The 20,136-nt window shown below is 36.7% G+C and overlaps 1 protein-coding gene across 3 annotated transcripts in view; it reads left to right on the top strand.

The window, feature by feature from the left end:
* The window catches only part of LOC131044050 (protein TIC 40, chloroplastic), a 137,245-nt gene that overhangs the window by 2,078 nt on the left and 115,031 nt on the right, over nucleotides 1-20,136 (top strand). For all 3 annotated transcript variants that reach the window (XM_057977313.2, XM_057977315.2, XM_057977314.2), the window contains exons 2-4: nucleotides 18,245-18,365; nucleotides 18,545-18,602; nucleotides 18,762-18,779. In XM_057977313.2, the coding sequence (XP_057833296.2) occupies nucleotides 18,245-18,365; nucleotides 18,545-18,602; nucleotides 18,762-18,779 (197 nt within the window). The remainder of the gene's footprint in view (nucleotides 1-18,244; nucleotides 18,366-18,544; nucleotides 18,603-18,761; nucleotides 18,780-20,136) is intronic.

The raw sequence follows: 20,136 nt of genomic DNA on the forward strand, positions 1-20,136 counted from the left end.
TTGAAGCAGGAGCATCTTAGGTATCAACCAAAATATTTGTTTGTGTTTTATAGGTATTTTTCAAGTGTTTCTGCAATTTTATGTTGCCACAGTTACATATTCTCACTTTGTTTTTATCACAGTGAATTCATGCAAGTCAACAGTGATCTAGTCATGCACTATCACATTTGTAGCAAATCGATAAGCATCTTGAACATAATATCTTATGACCATTATTAACTTGTCCATTTACTCAGATTTGCACTTCATGTCTTAATGTAAGCTGTACCATGTTTTCATTGGAAAATGGTACCTTAGTTGGACTGGTTACCAAAGTATTTGAATCTTACACCAAAATGTAAGATTGCCAATTTAAATTTGGTCTTAGGAGGGTTCATGAATGAAGCCACATCAAGTTTTTATATCTACATCTGATGAACATAAAGGGTGGTCATTTTACACATTTCAAGGAGGTGTTCCCGATTCCAAGGCAGAGTCAAGGCCCAAATCATTTAATAAGGGGCCATTGATCCTTATCTCATGTGCCTAGGGTGATGTACTTCATTTTTTGCTTGGTGCCATCTTATTATAGCTCTCTTCTTTATAATAAGTGGCCAAATTAATTGAAAGGAAGTGAGGAGTAAGTATGGATCATGAAGTAGTATTTGAAAGCGTAGAGATCTAATATGATATGACTTGAAATACTAAGATCGATGCTTGAAAACTGTTTAAGCTCTTGAAACTTATGGTGTGACCATGTTTTGAAGCAATTAAATTAGTTTTTATTGGGTTGAGTATTGTCATATGTTGCATGGTTGGATAGTCTTTGGTTAGAACCTTTAATTGCAACTACACTGAATGGTTTAGAGCTAAGTTGCTGAATCATGGGGTTTTCCAGGTGATTCCGGGTATGAAATGTATCAGAATCAGATTCTGAAACGAATCTCCCGTGTTTTCCAGATGATTCCGGGTATGAAACGTATCAGAATTAGATTCTGAAATGAATCTCCCGTGGGCACATCCAGGGTTCACTTTTTTAGATGCCGAAATGTTTTTGAAATGTTGAGTGATTCTAGTTTGATCTTTTTAATGTTCTTAAGACCTACAGTGCTGATTAGTGAACTCAGAACTTATCTATCATGAGATTCTAGTTTGATCTTTTAAATATTGAAAACTGAATTTAAATTAGTATGTTATGTTTCAAAATTTGAAATTTGTAATGGTTTTGTTTAGCATATGTATTGGTATATGACATTCTAAACTTAATTCTATTTTTTAGCTACATATATATACATACATACAATATACGTACCGAAAACGTACCCAACTCCCAAAACAATTTCTGCCGTACCGGCGTTTCGTACCCACATATTTGTTCCTGTTCCCATTCCTGATTCGGCAACTTAGGTTTAGAGCTTAGAATTGGTTCTTGGAGAAAGAGGAGGGAGAGTTGTAATCTAGTTATAAATAGATCATCGGTTGTAAGATAGTTTATATAAAATTTGAAGTCAAGATGTTTCCACAAAGAGAGGGTAGAGGTCAAAGAGTGGTTAACATTGCATGGAGAATGGAATAACTCTTTGAGGTCATGAAAAATATCCAAATCCAATCCAATGTTTTTGAACAAAATAGGAGGAGAGTGCATAACTCTAAATATGATGAAAGCGGTGAAGAAGATGAGAATGGTAATAAACAAGCTGTAAAACAAATCATAGAATAAGAAGATTAAGATCAAGTAAGGATGCTGAAGGCCATTTCAAATATCAATAAGAGGTTTAGTACCAGTGTTCCTAATTATGTTGATAGTTTAAATCCCAAGGAATTGATAGATTGGTTGAATGCTTTAGAAAAATATTTTGAATATGAGATTTTGAAAGAGTGAAGCTTGCTAAGAATAAGTTGAAAGGTCATGTTGCCATATAGTAAAAGGAAATATAGCTAGAAATAAATAGAAGAGTCAAAAAAATTAAAAAAGATTTAAGGATGGTATCTAAATTAAATGCTAAGTCCATCCCTATAAGTTAACAAGTGGAATTGTTGATGCAATTGTAGAATCTAAGACAAAAGGTTATGAATGACATTGAAGAATCCTACAAGTTGATAATAAGGGTTAGTCATTATTAAGTTGATCAAGAGAAGAGATCAAGGCATATCAATGGCTTGAGAGGATCTTTTCAAGAAGAGTTAAGGATGGTGAAGCTCCAATTTGTTGAAGAGGCATTCAATTTGCCTTGAAAGCTGAATTTAATGTGAACAAGAAATTTAATATAGATAGAGTAAATAAAGAGGAAGAGAAGGCCAATTTTAGAGAGACTATGATAACAATCAAGGAAATAGAGGTAGAGGACCAAGTTTGATGACCCTTCACCCAAGGAGAATCAAAACCTTTACTACAATGAGAGATCTAATGGTTATTAGTACAATAGAGGAAGATGTGGTAGGGGAAGTGAGTATTTCGTGACACCTATTTCGAGTATGAAGTGGAAGGACATAAGGCATTCAAATGCTCATAGTCACAAGGAAGTCATGATAAAAGATTAGAGGGAGTTGCAAGAGTTGCACATGTTAATGAGAAATTTTCATTTGCAAGGGAATAAGTTGACTAGAAAAGTGCGATTTCTTGTTAATGAGAAGAGCTTTGTTAAAACATATATTATGTCAAAATGAACTAGCTCAAAGGAGAATTTTGTTTCAGAAGTATATGTAAGTCTACAAGTAAATGATGTAAGATTGCTATTGATAGTGATAGTATTGATAATTTGGTTTCAAGTCAAATGGTAGGAAAAAAGTTGGATCTAAAATTTTTTAAAGTATCTTAGTTGCAACAAGATCATAAGGTTTTGGTTAGTGAAAAATGTCTTGTTAAGTTTAAGATTTGAGTTCATGAGATGAAGTTTTTTGTGATATCATGCCTCTAGATGTTTGTCATATTTTGGTGGGTAGATCATGGTAGTTTGATAGGAAGACTATATATGATGTTAGATGGAATACTTATGGTTTAACAAAAGGTGGAGAAAAACATGTACTTCTAATTGTGAAGGACCAAGTTGAAGAGGTGAATGGTATTACAAGTGTGTTACTAGTTGATGGCAAACAATTTTTGAAAGGAATTAAGTAGAAGGTGATTTCTTTGCTCCTATTCTAAGCCTATGTAGATAGGAGAAGTCATAGAGGCAAATGTGTTAACACAACAAAAGATAGCAGAGTTGTTGGAATAACGTAGTGATATAATATTAGATAATTTGCCAAATGAGTTACCACCGATAAAAAGCTAAGTCATTACATGGATATGATCCTAGGAGTGAGTTGATCTAGTAAGAATGCTCATAGGTTGGTAGGCTAAGAATGAGGAGTTAAATAGACAAGTTTGAAGAGTTTTTTGGGAGAGTGGATGATTTCGAAAGTTCCAATCCACGTTTAGTATGAAGGGTACTAACACCAAAGAAAGGAGGAGGATGGAGAATGTGTACATTTTAGAGTTGTCAATAAGATCACTATAAACTTTAGATTTCTATTGCCAAGGATGGATGTCCTTGTGGATTGCTTAATTGGACTAAATAATTTCAACAAGATAAATTTGAAAAGTGGATATCATGAGATTAGAATTAGAGAAAGAGATGAGTTGATTACTGCTTTCAAGAGTAGGAGAGGTTTGTATGAGTAGTTGGTTATCCCATTTGGGTTGATTAATGCATCCAACACTTTTATGACATTTAATGAAGTTTTGAAACCTTATCTTAGTAAGTTTGTTGTTGTATATTTGAATGATATTTTGATTCTCAATAAGAGAAATAGATAACAATAGGAGCACATTAGATTGATGTTTTAAAGATTAAGAGAAGAGAAGTTGTTGATGAATTCGAAGAAGTGTGGTTCATGAAGGAGAAAATAGTGTATTTGGGTTTTTACAAATGTATTAAAGATGGATTTCGAGAAGGTTAGGGCTATCATAGAATGGTCCTGTTACAAGCTAAAAATTTAAAGGAAACATTTATTAAAAAATGTAACTAACTGAAACGAATGTAACTGTTGCAAATATAGCCGTTAACAAAATCATTGCAAGGTAACATAAAGGAAGATATTTTTTTTTTTTGATAACAATAACTGAAAGTATTTCCATGGATCTAAACTAAACATAAATGTAAGATAAGGAAATAATTAACATTACATTAACTGAAAGAGCAAGGGTTTAGAAGGTACATTTCATTTGATGCTAACTTTTGAAATTTACAACTTTATCAAGATACCAGTGTGGAGGGAAAGCATCATCAGTGCACTTTTCTGCCCAACCACGAACTGTTTAGTCCTCTATGCCATATCCAACTAGATTGGCCTGACCCTTTGCAGGAAGGTAACGGGAAGATGAACTCAGTGTGATCTGAACTGAAGATAATCCTACACAAATCCCTAGTCAGTCATACCCTATAGGTTCCCCCTAATTGGTATGACCTCTGACTAGATTGTGTATCTGGATAACATACTGGTTGATGTTTACAAAATTATCGTCTCCATGTCTGGGGTTTTCTAGGTTATTGTAAACACGCAAAAACATGAAATCGATTGTTCGTTGTCCTGCACGGTGAGGGTTGAATTTCCGAAGATAACCAAACACTCATGTCTGTCTCTATGCTACTGCATTCAGACTCTCTGAGGTTCATTGGTTGTCATTTATGTTTGGACCCAACTTCACTTGTTGGTTGACAAACATGAGGTATCTTATACCCTTAAGGTGTAACCTATCTTTGACAAAACCCTAGGTTAATTAAATACGGAGTTCGTACTTGTGCTCTTGAGCTAGCAACCTGCTCTCTCAGGAGTACAAGGATGAATCCAAGCTTAATGAATATGAAGACTTCACCATCCTTCCATGAACCAAAGTTCTGCATAAATTTACCAGTCTTAACTACAATAGTTGATTAGTTCGTATTTCCCACAATCTCAATGTTGTTTACATGAGAGAAGTAGCCCATACTTGGCCTTTATTAACAGGCATCCTCCATTAAGTTACAATTGATTAACAAACAATGCCCTTTTTACACATGAATGTTACATGAATCTCATACAGTCAGTAGTTCACCTTAGTCCAACATGTTTGATTGTATCGGCCGATACTCTACCCTATCCTGAGGTATACAACCTTACTTTATATTAGTTGAAAAATTGTTCATCTCTAATTTAATTGAAGCATGGTTCAAACCGGTAATTTACCTTAGAGAGCGTATTGAGAGCATTCGTGCTGCTACTATACTGTTTAGAGAAACTATTATATTGCTTGAATGTCAACTACATTAAGGTTGAGGAGCTATGTATTTCTATGCATAGGACCATTAGCTTAAAAAAAACATTATAAGCTCCCTTGCTTGTCAACCCCTTTCTCACTGAGGTAATATTTACTAAAAGTCTAAGTGCTCCCATAATGTTAATTATGCCCATCTGCATTTATGAGCTCTGAAATACTATTCTAGTCAGACGTTTCTTCCAAGTTGAAGATAACTAAACCATCTTGATCAACGCTCTGGTATGAGGACCCTTTCGGCCCAATGGTATCCAATAGGTGCAATTGCACTTGCGAGTGAAATCATAATTATACCCTGCTTGACTGAAATAAGTCTAGGTTCAAAGGAGTTCAACTGAACTCAGAAGGGAACTAAGGCCAAACTTATGTTTAGCATTCATTTGTTATCAGTTACAGTACTCTAAAATGTTATCATTAATTTCTTCCTCATTTAAGATTGCAATGATATATGATGGTTCAATCAAATCCCTGGCATAAGACCCGCCAAATTGTACGCACAATTTCCAAGTATGGAATATAACTTTGCCGAACATGTCTCTGCTGTCCTCGCATCTTGAGAGTGACCTCCCAATAGTGATGCTAACTGCATCAAGCACAATGTTGCTCTTCTATCCACTGCCTTCCTAGGCTAGGGTATAGGTTAATTTCATGAACTAGAGAGGGTAATCTCAAATAGATAATCTTATTTTAGAGCTGTCCTGGCTTCTCAGTCTAAGAAAGTTCTGAATAACTCGATTAAGAGGACAAATTCTTCATTAAGTTGTCTCGGGTATGAACACCCTTCAATTGAATGGTATAAGTCTGCACCACTATGCTGAAATATGCTTACCAGTACATGTTAAGGTACGCATACACGGAAACACGAGCACAAATACCTTTACGTATACGTCAAGTATTACCAATTATAAACCACACTGGTGCATACTTGCCGGTATATGTCAAAGTACGTATGCAAATGTGTACCTGTATCCGCACCTTCACATGTATGATGAGTATTTTCGGTGCCTAAGATTTATGGCTTAATTTACTTATAGTAAACTTAACAATTGCCTTATCCTTTGTATCACAATAACCCAAATTTCATGAAGGAGCAAAGATTCTGTGGATAAGATTTAATTCCAATCTATAGTTCCACCAAGGAATACATGTAAATCTAACACATAGACCTGCAGTTGTCTATACACAATTATTTCTACATTTAGAGATATATGTACTCGCGTAAAGGTGTATAATATATCTATAACATAAACCTGCTGATTATAAACTTAATGGTTTTCCGGTTTAAGTTTGACCAAATGGAGCCTTTCTGCACTTCAATACTGGTTATGTTCTTATGATTTTCAGATTTCAGTTAGCTGAATGCTGTGAGTAAACATAACTTCCAGGCCTGCACATCAGTACTCAGATATACCTATATTTATATATATATAAATACACACCTAATAGTGTATTTATAGATATAAATATATTTATATATTTATTCATAAAGGCAGACCTTAAACATGCTGGTCTGATAACAGTGTAACCTTGCTGTCTACTCTCGTTATGAAACTATTTAAAATAGAACGGTGTTATTGAGGAACTTGGGCATGTGTTGGTTTTACCACTATAATTCCAGATTTACAACATCTGAAGGAATAAAAACACCTTACTGGTTTAATTTCACGACAACATTTCAACAATAAATATATATCTAGGTCTTTCATAACATTTGCATATATATATATATATATGTATGTATTTCCTAAACGTGCAGGTATGAGAACCAGTTCATTAACTCATAACCTTCCTAATTTTCCAAGAACAGTAAGTATATCTGATTATTTACAGAATATTGCAGATGTAATACGTATTTTGTTTTAAAACTGCATAAGGGTTAACCCTTACCCACTCTAAAATACTTTCAAACATTCAACCACAGAATGTAAACAGTTCAGAAATTTCAAGACATAATAAGGAACATTTCTGCATATAGTGTTTTTCCTCCATCTTTTTTTTTTAAAACTTAAATGAGAAGAGAAAGAAGAAATATCAAATTCGTAGGGTATAAGCGAGATTACATGACCTGGTTATTTATATAGAAGAAGAATGCTTGAAAGGTGCTCCCCAATGCTGTTCCCTACAGCAAACCTTCAGCTCTAAAAACGCCAAGCAGAAAAATATTCGCAGAGCTAAAACCCTTGTTTCCATGGCTGCCCACAAGAAGGAATGAATTGTTCCCCCTCCAAATCGCTTATGTATCCTCAAAGAACACGTTTTACCTCTTCCATTGCCCTAATACCAGGCTGAAACCCAAATCCGCCATTCGTAATCACACTATGCGTGCTTGTTCTTCACGGGTTTCTCATGTTTTGAGCTTCCTGGAGAAGCTTCCCGGTGCATTCATGCCAAAAAGTCTTTTTAATGTTTGCTGCCCAAACATTTTCCTTCTTCTCCATAATATAATGAAGTGTTTGAAATATATTAAAAGTTCCTTTATTCACTTGCCCCAGCAAACACCTTTTATTCAAATCGATATAAGAAAAATATATCTTCCCATTTGTTTATGCCCAAAAATATATTAAAGTTATGCGATATATATATATATATATATATATATATATATATATATATATATATATATATATATATATATATATGTATGTATGTATATGCACCACGTTTTTTTTTATGAAAGAACCTCTTAAATTTTGGCCAATAAATTAAAAGTTCGATGAATCATGCCATGAAGGGGGTGAAATATTTGTTAAGAGTCTTTTCTTTTAAGTCACTATTACTTAGCGACCATAAGGTGTGCCTCTTATTTATTTATTTAATTTTTAAATAAATTATAAGGTTTTTCCATTTCTTTATTTTCTTTTAAGGTTACTTAACCTTTCAATAATTTTGCAAATTATATACTAATATAAATATTTATGCGTGATTAATCATGAGCTTCTGAGGCATTTAAATAAATAATTAATTAATTAATTAATCAATTAAAATTTCCTTAAAATAATATTAACAAGTTACCTCGCAATGCAATCGTAACCTAGGGTTATGAACCCTAAACTCTCTGTGCGGACCATCTAGGTTACCAGATGCGACGACCAACAAGGTATGACACGGTCAAACATAAGTCTACCTGGCTCTGGTTAGGGTTTCTAGACGGCATTGAGTTCTTTTCTTTCCTTCACCTCCCGACTTGATGATACTTTCCCTCCCTTCTTGGAGGCGACGAACTCCTGCACACACTTGGCCCAGTTCAATCAATTAGTTTGAAATCTTGTCATAATTCTGACGATTCGGAAAAATATTGTCACACTGTTAACTATAAATTTATCATTTTAAAGCATGAAACTAAAACAATGCGAGACACGCAATGGATTTCAAAGAATTGATATATTAACAGAATGAGCAAGACGCTTATAAATAATACAAGGATATTTACAAGAATAGCAAGTTTCTAATAAGAAACTGCTGAGAAGATCGAAGACGATCTAACTAAAAAAGAATATACACTATTGAGCATTAATACTAAAATTAACATTATTTTAATATTCTATTACCCTCCCTTAATGCTCAATCTATTAACTACACCTATAGACCCCTTGAATTTTACAAATTTATCAGGACCAAGGGGCTTGGTGAAGATATCTGCTGGCTGCTCCGAGGTAGGAACATACAGCAACTGGATGGATCCGTCTTCAACTAGCTGTCGAATATAGTGACAATGAGTTTCCACATGCTTGGTTCTTTCATGGAAGACTGGATTCTTGGCGAGTTTGAGCACTCCCTGATTATCACAGAACAAGGGAGTAGGACCTGCCTGGGAGACATGCATATCCGCAAGCATTCGTCGAAGCCAAACCGCCTCACAAGATGCCTTAACTGCTCCCCGATACTCTGCTTCTGTCGAGGAGAGAGCCACTGCCTGCTGCTTCTTACTAGTCCATGTGACAGCACCGGATCCCAAACTAAACACATACCCTGCTGTAGACTTACGGTCATCAACCGAACCTGCCCAGTCAGAATCTGTGTGACCACTGAGTATAGGATCAGAACTCCGAGTGTACAGAAGTCCATAATCAGGAGTGCCACTCACATAACGCAGCACACGCTTCGCTGCTATCCAATGATCAGCCTTGGGAGCTGTCATGAAGCGTGAAATGTAGCTCACTGAAAAACTGATGTCAGGTCTAGTGGCAGTAAGATAGATGAGGCTGCCCACTAGTTGCCTGAACAGAGATTCATCCACAACTGGTGAAGATGACTGAGCTGAAAGTTTGAGCCCAGGTTCCATAGGAGTAGAGGCAGGTTTGCAATCCTGCATTCTGAACCTGTCCACAAGACTTCTGGCATACTTGGACTGAGAGAGAAAGATACTGTTCTCAGTCTGCCAGACTTCAACTCCTAAGCAGTAATGTAGAAGTCCCAAATCTGTCATATCAAAGGTGCGGCACAAATCCTGTTTGATCCCAGTGATCAAATGTGCTGAACTGCCAGTAATGATTAAGTCATCCACATAGACAACCACAAACAGAATATCACTACTAGAATGCTTGATATACAAGTTTGCATAAGATGGACTCCGCTGAAAGTTATGATCTGTCAGGTACTTATCAATTTTCATGTACCAAGCCCGAGGAGCTTGTTTCAGACCATAGAGTGCTTTGACTAGTCTACAGACCTTCTGTTCTTGACCAGCAACCTTGAATCCTGGGGGTTGCGTCATGTAGACTTCTTCCTGTAAGTCACCATTCAAAAAAGCACTCTTGACGTCCATCTGATGGACTTTCCAACTGAACTGGGCTGCCAAGGCAAGAACGAGCCGTATGGTACTCATTTTGGCTGTAGGAGCAAAAGTCTCCTCATAGTCAATGCCTTCTTTTTGTGAGAACCCACGAGCAACAAGACGAGCCTTATACTTGTCTAGGGTTCCATCAGCTTTGTATTTTACTTTGTACACCCATTTGCAGCTAATGGGCTTCTTCCCTGAAGGAAGATCAGAAAGGGCCCAAGTGTGATTCTTCTGAAGACTCTGGAACTCAGCTTCCATAGCCTGTTCCCACTCAGGTATACCTTTAGCCTCTGAGTATGTCTGAGGCTCAAAAACACTGTGTATGTTAGCCATGAGAGCAAAATTGACTGTATGCTGTTGTTTGCTCTTATTACGGGAGGTTCTACCCTCAATGAGCTCAGTATCCTTGAGATCACCAATGGTCTTGGCCCACCATTTAGGCCGGAGAGTAGAAGTGCGAACATCTAGAGGAGCTGGAAGAGGCTCAGGATCAGGAGCAGGAGGAGGATTGTTCTCCGGAGGGAACTCAGGTAGTGCATCATCGAAAATAGATTCTGCATCATCCCTCCCATTAGGCGAACCTAATGGAATAAGAACACTGTGAGGCTGATCCTCAGAACTCTGCTCAGAAGAAGGGGACTGAAAAAATCCTCTGTCTTCATCAAATACAACATCACGACTGAAGATAAGACGTTCAGTGTCTATATCTATCAGTCTGTAGGCCTTATGGTGATCACTATATCCTGTCATCATGAGTTTCTGACTTTTGGAATCCAACTTGGAGCGCTTAGCATCTGGAATCCAAACATAGGCAACAGAGCCAAAAACCTTCAGGTGGCTGATCTACGGCTTCCGACCAGACCAAACCTCTTCTGGAGTCTTCCCCTTAACAGCCTGAGTAGGAGAACGGTTAAGAAGGTAGACAGCAGTAAACACTGCTTCAGCCCAATACTTATTCGGAACACTCCTGTGTTGTAACATAGAGCGAGCCATCTCAACAACCGTACGATTGCGACGCTCGACAACACTGTTTTGCTGAGGAGTGTAGGGTGTAGTCAATTGGCGTTTGATGCCATGGGTATCACAGAAGTTGGAGAATGCAGAAGAACAAAATTCCCCCCCGTTATCTGTCCTAAGAGTAATGATACTATGTCCAGACTCTTTTTCAACAAAAGACTTAAACTTCTGAAAGATAGTAAATACATCTGATTTATGTTTAAGAAAGTACACCCACATCTTTCTACTAAAATCATCTACAATAAGCAAAAAGTATTTGCAACCAGTAACAGAAGATGTATTCATAGGACCACAAATATCAGCATGAAGTAATTGAAGTACCTTAGATGCGCGCCAAGACTTTCCATGTGTGAATGAAGTCTGATTCTATTTGCCAGCTTGACAGGCGCCACATACTCCAAGATGCTGAGTCTGAATATCAGGTAACCCTGAAACAAGTCCCTCCCGAGATAGCTGAGAGAGATACTGAATGTTGAGATGTCCATATCTCTGATGCCACAAAGTGCTGAGAGGAGAAACACGAGCTGCCAGAGCCACTTCAGGAGAATCACCAGTGTCAAGAAGCCTATATAGGCCATGATCCTCTAGACCAACAGCAACAGTAAGACAAGTCTCCCGATCAATGATGGAGCACTTGTGAGCACTGAACACCACATCTAGTTGAGGAGAATTCCTCATAATCTGGCTGACAGAGAGCAGATTAAGTTCCATTCCAGGAACATAGTACACATTCAGAAAAAGGAGAGTCCTGCCACCAGACTGTATCTGAACAGTGCCTCTGCCAACAACTGTATACTCCTCACCTCCACCAAATACAACAGAATCACTGAAAGGGGAGAAGTCTGTAAACCAGTCACGCCGATTAAAAAAGTGACGTGATGCACCAGAGTCGATGTACCAAGCAGAAGACCTGACATGATCTGAAGACCTCTTAGCCATAAAGGCATAAAAGGCAGACTCCTTCTGCTCGGAATGTTTAGCAACATGCGCCTTCTGGTGTGACCCTCCCTGCTTCTTTTGTTTAGAAGCGAGCCTCTAACGGCAATCTTTCTTCATATGGCCGTACTTGTGACAGTAATTGCACTGCACATTCTTCTTCTTAGCTCCATCCTGTGTCTGAGAAGAGCCTTTTTGCTGAGAAGACTGAGAGGACTGAAATTTGCCTTTATCCTTGTGAAAGGATTGGGCTGTGAAGGCATTTTCCGAGGCTGATGTAGTACCACTACCAAACTGCTGTTTCCAGCGATCCTGCTGTAGAAGTTTGGTGCACAATTCTGAAAACTTCAGATCAACATTAGTGGAAGTAATATTGAGGGTCTCAATGAAGTGTTCATACGATTTTGGAAGGCTTTTCAGAGTGATTACTACCATGTCTTCTTCCTCCATAGTCCGACCAATAGCTTCGAGCTGATCTCGAATGTCCTTAATCCTCGTGAGGTGTTCCTGTAAGGACATACGTTCGTCCATCATAATGGAGAACAGCTGATTCTTTAGAAAGAATGCTCGGCTCTTGTCGGATGTCTCATGCAATTCCTTCAGATGCTTCCAGATGTCGGAAGCTGTCTTGCCGGAAGGAATCTGCGATAATTGATCATCAGTCACTGAGAGTTTGAGAAGCATAACTGCCTCCCGATTGCGTTCATCAAACTTATCTTGATCTGCACCAGGTGTACCAGGACTGAGCTCTTTTCCCAAAACAAGTTGGTCAAGACGCCTATATTAAAAAATGGTCAACATACGCTGTTTCTAGATGTTGTAATTGTGACCATTAAAGCGTTGACTACCTTCTAACATCAGATTGGTGAGATAAGCTATTTGCACGTTTTCCAAGAAAAAATTTCCGGCTGACTAGAAAAATCCAAAGACAACCCAGAAATGTGTGCGAAAAACCCAGAAGGAATCTGCTATCAGAATCTGGATCCGTGGGCTCGAAAATTGAGGCACGAAAATCGAGGCACCCAGAAAAAACGGACAACTACCCAGATTAGGTTTCGAAAAACCCAGCAAGATTCTGTAAGAAAAATTTATTTTCGATGAAAAAACATAAGGTAAACACCTTCATCGAAACAGAAGGTCGTGGGTTTTGCAGATTATGCAGAAAAACAACCGTCGCCGAAGGTGCAGGTCGCAGGTTGCAGGTCACGCGTTTGCAGAGGGGGCGAGTTGCAGGTCGCGACGCCGGAGTCTGCAGACGCGCTCAATGCCGAAGTCTGTTGCAGGTCGCGACGCCGGTGGAGGCGACGCCGGAGTTTGTTCGAAGTCTGCAACGCCGCACACAGGTTGCAAAAGAGAAGCGCGATGACCCTGCAGGTCACGAAAAAAACACAGGTCGCGAAAGAGAAACGCGACGACCCTGCAGCTCGTGCGGGAGTTATAGTGCGGGCACACAAAAAAACAGGTCGCGCGGGAGTTACAGTGCGAGCACAAACGCACAGAAAAACCAGGCGATAGCCCCCACACAAAAACGTGAATTATAGGTCCTCACACAAAAATGTGTATTACAGGTCCTCACACGAAAATGTGAATTACAGGGAAAAATTCGCTCAAGATCACTACCGCTCTGATACCATAAAACAATGCGAGACATGCAATGGATTTCAAAGAATTGATATATTAACAGAATGAGCAAGACGCTCATAAATAATACAAGGATATTTACAAGAATAGCAAGTTTCTAATAAGAAACTGCTGAGAAGATCGAAGACGATCTAACTAAAAAAGAATATACACTATTGAGCATTAATACTAAAATTAACATTATTTTAATATTCTATTAGAAACACTAGGGCACATTCATTCAAATTAATCATGAAAACTAGGGCACGATAAACATCTTGCAAGTATATCATAATTATACTAGGGCAAACATGTATCAGGGTGTAATTACTTCATATTAACGACTAGGGCACAAGTGGGATGTAACAAGTCCACATGAGTGAGTCTTTCAAAAGTTGATCCGTTCATTGGTGAATAGGTAAAAAGGAGGGTAAGAAGGATTTGCAATGGTGGGCACCATATGCAGAGTTAAAGTTGAATTTTGATGGGGTCTCAGATGAGAAACTAGGTAAGGTAGGGCTCTACATGTGCTTCGTAATCAAGATAGAGGCTTTGTATTGTTGATTCGAATTTTTGGGAGAGAAAACTAATAACTTTGTAGAATGGGTAGCATTATAGTAAGTATTAAGGCCGTGCATGCGATTGGTTATCAATAGTTTGAGGTGTGGGGGAGTTTCAAATAGTTGTAGTTATAGTTTGAAAAGGATCTTGTCCTAATGGAAAGTTGAATGCAATTTGAGAGGGGGTGAAAGTATGGAGTGAGAAATTCCTCTTTTATGATTACTCATTGATCTAGAGTACAAAATATTATTGTGGATTATATGGCAAATCGAGGGGCCTTACTGCAATATTTTTACATAATGGAAAGTAAAAGACATAAACAATTGAGATAATTTAATGTCTATAGTTGAGAAGGATAGGTCAAATGAATTATGAAGTCATTAGAAAGTGTTTGTGGCATGTTGGAGCATTGTAAGCATTTGTAATGACTTTTAATTGTTTGGGTCATATAGAATGTGGTGGCTTGTGGGAGAAGTATGGAGAAGTGTAGGACAATCATGCTTGGAGGTGGTGCTCTTTTATTAGTTTGTTTGGGTTACAAATGTCTCAACGTTGTAGCTAGCATTTGGGTGTAGTGTGGTTGATAGGTGTAGATGTCTTGGGGTTCTATTGTCTTGGTATCTTTATTAAGATGGTGGGTGGAGATTCCTCGCATGACCTACTTACACTGGGTCTAATCTTTTAGACATCATCTATAGAATAATTTTATTGTGATAAATTAGTACTAATGTGATTGGTAAAGGCTATATTGAGGGTGGAGGGCTTGGCAAATACATGATGCTTCCAGTCACATGCTTTGATTTTGACAAATTTTAAGGAGAATCTATTGAAGTTTGTCGTGAATGAGGAAAGGTGATATTTTTGAGTGTGAGCCTAGAAATCTCTTTGGCAAAAAGTAGAGGCAACCCTTGAGTGTTTTGTACTTCCATTTTTAGTTGCATGAGGAATTACATGAGATAAAGGTGGATAATAAGATTTTATAAGAATTCTGTGAAGATTTCCATTTGGTAATGAGACACATGGTCATTTCATTCCACAATGGCTCCTTGGAGTTGACTAGTGGTTTTATGATTTTGAAGTCGAATAATGGTTTTTCTTGGCTAGTGTAGTGCAAAGAATATAGATAATTAAAAGACCAAAGGTCTATGGTGTAGACCTTGTGGTGGGCACATTTGTGCCTATGTTGGAAGTTACTCTAATTTTTGGTAATGATGTGTATATTTGTGTTTTAGAATGGTGAAAGTGAATGCTCCCTAGAAGTTGTTGTGCTCTTGAGCATATGTAGCTCCCTTATCTTTGGTTGGTGTTTGTAGGGTGGTTTGATATCTTTGCTTTTGTGGTGCTGCTTATTTCTGTGGAGGTAATGGACAAGCTAGGATGGCTTTGATTGGTAGGATATTATCTATAATTTTTTTTGTTAGTAGCTGGTGTTTATGTGTAGGGTTTCTAATATTGTATTTTGTTAGCAGTCATATGTACATTTTGTGGGTTTTGCTGGTTACATGTAAATGTTTGTTCTTGATACAATAGGGTAAGGGCCTCTTACTAGATCCCCTATAAAATATTCAAAAAAGTATTCCAAATTTTAGAAATTTTCATGGTTTAGGAAGTCTCTTTGGATTTGTACGCCTATTATTGAGACTATGAGGTGTGATAGAAATGAGTTTAAATGTGTTGTTACAAGTTACAACTACCAAAAGTTGAGTTGTTGAAAGAGAAGGTGATAGAACTATTGGTTTTGGATTTGCAAGATTTTGATAGGGTATGCTTGTGGATTGTGATGCAAGTGGTTGAATAGTTGTAGTAGTTTTTAGCCAATAAGAAAGATTTGTTGGTTACTTTAGTGAGCAATTGAACCATGTAAACAAAATTTTCATTTATGATAAGGAATTTTATGCAGTTGTGTAGACATTGAAGAGATAGATGGATTAGTTTTTGTCCAAAGAATTTATTTTGTACACTGATTGTCAAGTGCTAAATATTTGAATAGTCAAAGTAGAGTGAAAGACATATCAAATGGGTTGAGTTTATGTAGATTTATCTATTTATGTTAAAGCATAGGAGTGGTAAGTTTGATAGAGTAATAGATGCGTTAAGTAAGAGGCATAATTTATTGATTGAAATGAGAGTTGAAGTTGTTGGTTTTGATGCAATGAAGAATTTGTATGAGAATGATATTGATGTTGTTGAGTGGAAAGCATGCAAAGTATTGGTAAGTATGGATAGAATTAAGGGGTGATTTTCTAATATAGGATAATTTATTGTTGACGGGAAATGAATTGTGTATTCCTAAGAGTTCTATGAGAGAGAATCATATTTGTGGATTAATTGGTCATTTTGGTATCAATGAAACAATGGATTTGGTAAGTGAAAAATTATAATTGGCCTAAGTCATATATGGATGTTAAGAAATTTCAAATTTGTTCAAAGTTAGAATTCTTTAAGTATCAAATGGGAGCAGTTAGAATGTGGAATTATATTAAACAATGCTTATTCTTGAGAGCCCATAGGATGAAATTATTATGGATTTTGCATTAGAATCGCCAAGAACACAGATAGTTGTTGGTTCAGTTTTTCTAGTAGTGGACAAATTTTCTAAGGTGACACATTTAATTGCTTGTAAAGAAAATTAATGATGCTGTGCATATAGATGATTTATTTTTAAGAGAAATTGTGAGATTACATGGGTTACCTAATTGCTTGTCGTGGATAAACAAGTTACTGGACAATGCAATGCTATTGTGTTGCTAGGTATGGTGGGATGCTTGACAGAGGCAGCCATGAGCTCTCATGATCCTTCCTTTTTTATGTTGTGCATTGGTGTCTCCAAGCTTTTTGCTATGATGTATTGGCAATGTAGCCTCTTACCTCTTTTTTGTCGTCGTATCCTATCTATTCGTTTTTGTGGACAGATATTACATTGGCTTGTTATTGTGATGTAAACCTGTTCCATGATTCTCATTTTTAGATTAACCACCGCCCTAGACAACCTCGTCTTTGCCTAATGATGTGGTTAGAGTTAGGATATAAATTTAATAGAAAATGGTACTTTTAGTGTTCAGACACTTGTATTTTATCATATATTTGGTTAATATAATAATTTTTTATTTAAGCCAAAAAAGGTTACAAATACAAAATATTTACAACGCGTGATGAATTTATTAAGATAAGGAAGAGGTCACCAGGAGCAGTCAGGGAATTCAACAATGCCCAATATATATGTTTAAGATTTTTGTGATTTGTTTGGTGTATTTAGCAAGCACAGAGAAGTATTGATAGGTTTCAAAGTTATACCTGGGAGGGATTTTCTTTTATTGCTTGCACTGCAAAACAAGTGGGAACTGGAGTTGACTCTTTATTGAGTTTTCTCTGAGTATATGCTCTAGATATACATATTAAATATTGTACAGAATAGTACAACAGGGAAAGATCTTGAAAATAGAAAAGAAAATATGTAGATGAATGCTTGAGTACACATGAGAGAGAGAATGCTAATATGCATTATAGTGGTGTGTTCTTAAGTGTTCCTGCATTGCAGTTAATAATTAGTAAGGTTTAGTACAGTAATACTCACTCTTTGGCAAGTTTAGTACAGGTCTAGCTACTACGTGTGGAACCCATTGCGGTGTTTTTAACAACAGCTTTTTTGACAATTCAATCTAGTTTACATTGAGATTCTTGCTTATCAGCATCCACAAAGAATGGGTTATAAGCTGTGTATGTAGTGTTTTGAATTTACAGATGCTGCAAAGTTGCAAACAATAAATTATTGGGGTTGCTCTAGATGCTTTTAGTTTTTGTTTTCTCAGATGTGAGAGCATTGTGTCCGCATTAACAAAATTTCCATTGCTGGAACTTTCTAGTGTTTAATGATGTTTCTTGGGCTTTTCATGTATAATCTATCTTTGAGGTTAGAATTGCTCAATCATCAATAGATTGAGGGGAACTCCATGATAGTCTCAAGTTGGTTTAATTATTTATTTTGTTCTGAGGATTCTTTGAGAACCATTGATTATTTTGTAGCTTCGCTAAAGATAGGTTATTTCTGTCATTAGGATTGGATCAGTCAAAGGTGCAGCTTCTTCTAGCTTCAATATCAAACTCTGGTGCAGAGACATCTTCTGTTGGGTCAAGTCCTCCTAATCCTCAATTTATTCCACCGCCACCAACGTTAATGTAAGGGGATTGAGTATTCATCTTGACAAATCATGTCAGAATTCATTTTTTGTTGATATTGTCAACTACATCAGCGTTCCTTATCTAGGAGGTCACATGCATGCATTTGATTTATTTTTCCTACACATTCAACAGGGCTCATTTTGTCAAATATATTGCTTCTAATTTTTTGATTTCAGAGGGTCACCACTTTTATGGATAGGAATTGGAGTGGGGATATCGGCTCTATTCTCTTGGGTGAGTTGATCAAGATACAACACGTGGAACTTGCAAATTTTTTGTGCTTTTACTGAAACTCTAAACTATTTTTATTTGATTTTATCGATGTTATTATACTGCCTTAAGCCTCGCTGTGTATTATTACCTAACAAATGTCTTGTGCTTCATTTTTGTCAGGTAGCAAGCAGCTTAAAGGTCAGGCTACTATCTCATTTAAAGTTTTTTTTGTTATGAGTAAGTAGCTGTTTTCTTGATTTGTATTATGGCTGATATAGTATTTATATTGCTGATGTTAATACTTCCTGGTTTCATAGCTAGTCTAGAAGGAGAAAATTTACTCTTCAACAAGTGCAAGTGAATTAACATTCATTGCATTGCATAAAAGTTTGAAAGAAATGATAGCCATTTCTCTAGGATTGCTTCAGTAGGAAGAGTAAATCTTTTTATTTCTTTATCTTTCTATTATCTCTTTTGATGTATAATGTTAAGATATCAACTTTGCATTTTGTGTATTAGGTTTGCCTTAGAATAATAGTCACTTTTATCAAACCTTTAATCCTTTGCTTACTGCTTATACCATGTGAGGTAAAGTTTAATCTTCAACATTGGCATTGCTCCACAACAAAGGCCTTTAAAGTTTTGAAGGCAATAAAGAGTTCATTTGAGGCTTTACTGAAGAATGCTGGTGTGAGTAGGCTCCAACATCTTGAATGAAACTATCCAGAATTCGACTAAGTAATGTCTCTGGTGTTCTGCAATTAATTCTGGTATTTGGATTTGCTATTTTTAGTTCCTTCTCTTTTTTGATAGTAATGAAAGAAGAACCATGCAGAGAAACAACATGGGAATTGATAAGATACTATATTAGTGTTTGAAAGGGAAGGATATTTGAAGGAAGACATATTGGAGTATGTCATAAATTGTGGTCTTGAAATCTATCCAAAAGATTGAAGAATTCCTTGGTATGAAGAAAGCTCCACAAGGAAAAGTGGAAGAAGAAATGGAAATGGTTGAAAATCCTAGGAACATTAGTAGGAATCTAAACATTGCTGTCCTTTTGGTAGATGATGCTTCTCATCTCTTTGGTTGGGAATCATTGTGAGAAAATATTAATGGCATGTGCACAAGAGGAGCAAGGGTGATGGAAAGTGAATAGTTATATGCAATTATTCAAATAGTTCAGACAATCCTTTAACTGTTGTTTCAAATTGTAGCATTGTGAGCATTGGAAGTACAATAAAATTATAAGTGTTATCTATTGCGTGTTGTTGACAAAGATGCAAAATATCATAATTTGTGTTTTAGTGTATGTTAATATTGGTTGTTGGAGTAATTTTAAGCACTCTTGTTTAGCTATTGTAAGCTGTATGTTTGATTCCTATTGACTCTCACCATTGGTGGATGCATATAAAATACCAATTTTTTTTTCGTTGGCAAGAAGAAGAATTATATTAAAGAAACCTATTACATCTTACTAGATAGAAACGATAAGTAAAGCAATAAGGGAGAAAACGAGGATGGGAGAGCCCATCAATCAGCCATACTCCTTGCA

Source organism: Cryptomeria japonica, chromosome 3 (genome assembly GCF_030272615.1).
Source record: "Cryptomeria japonica chromosome 3, Sugi_1.0, whole genome shotgun sequence".
NCBI classification, from domain to species: domain Eukaryota; kingdom Viridiplantae; phylum Streptophyta; class Pinopsida; order Cupressales; family Cupressaceae; genus Cryptomeria; species Cryptomeria japonica.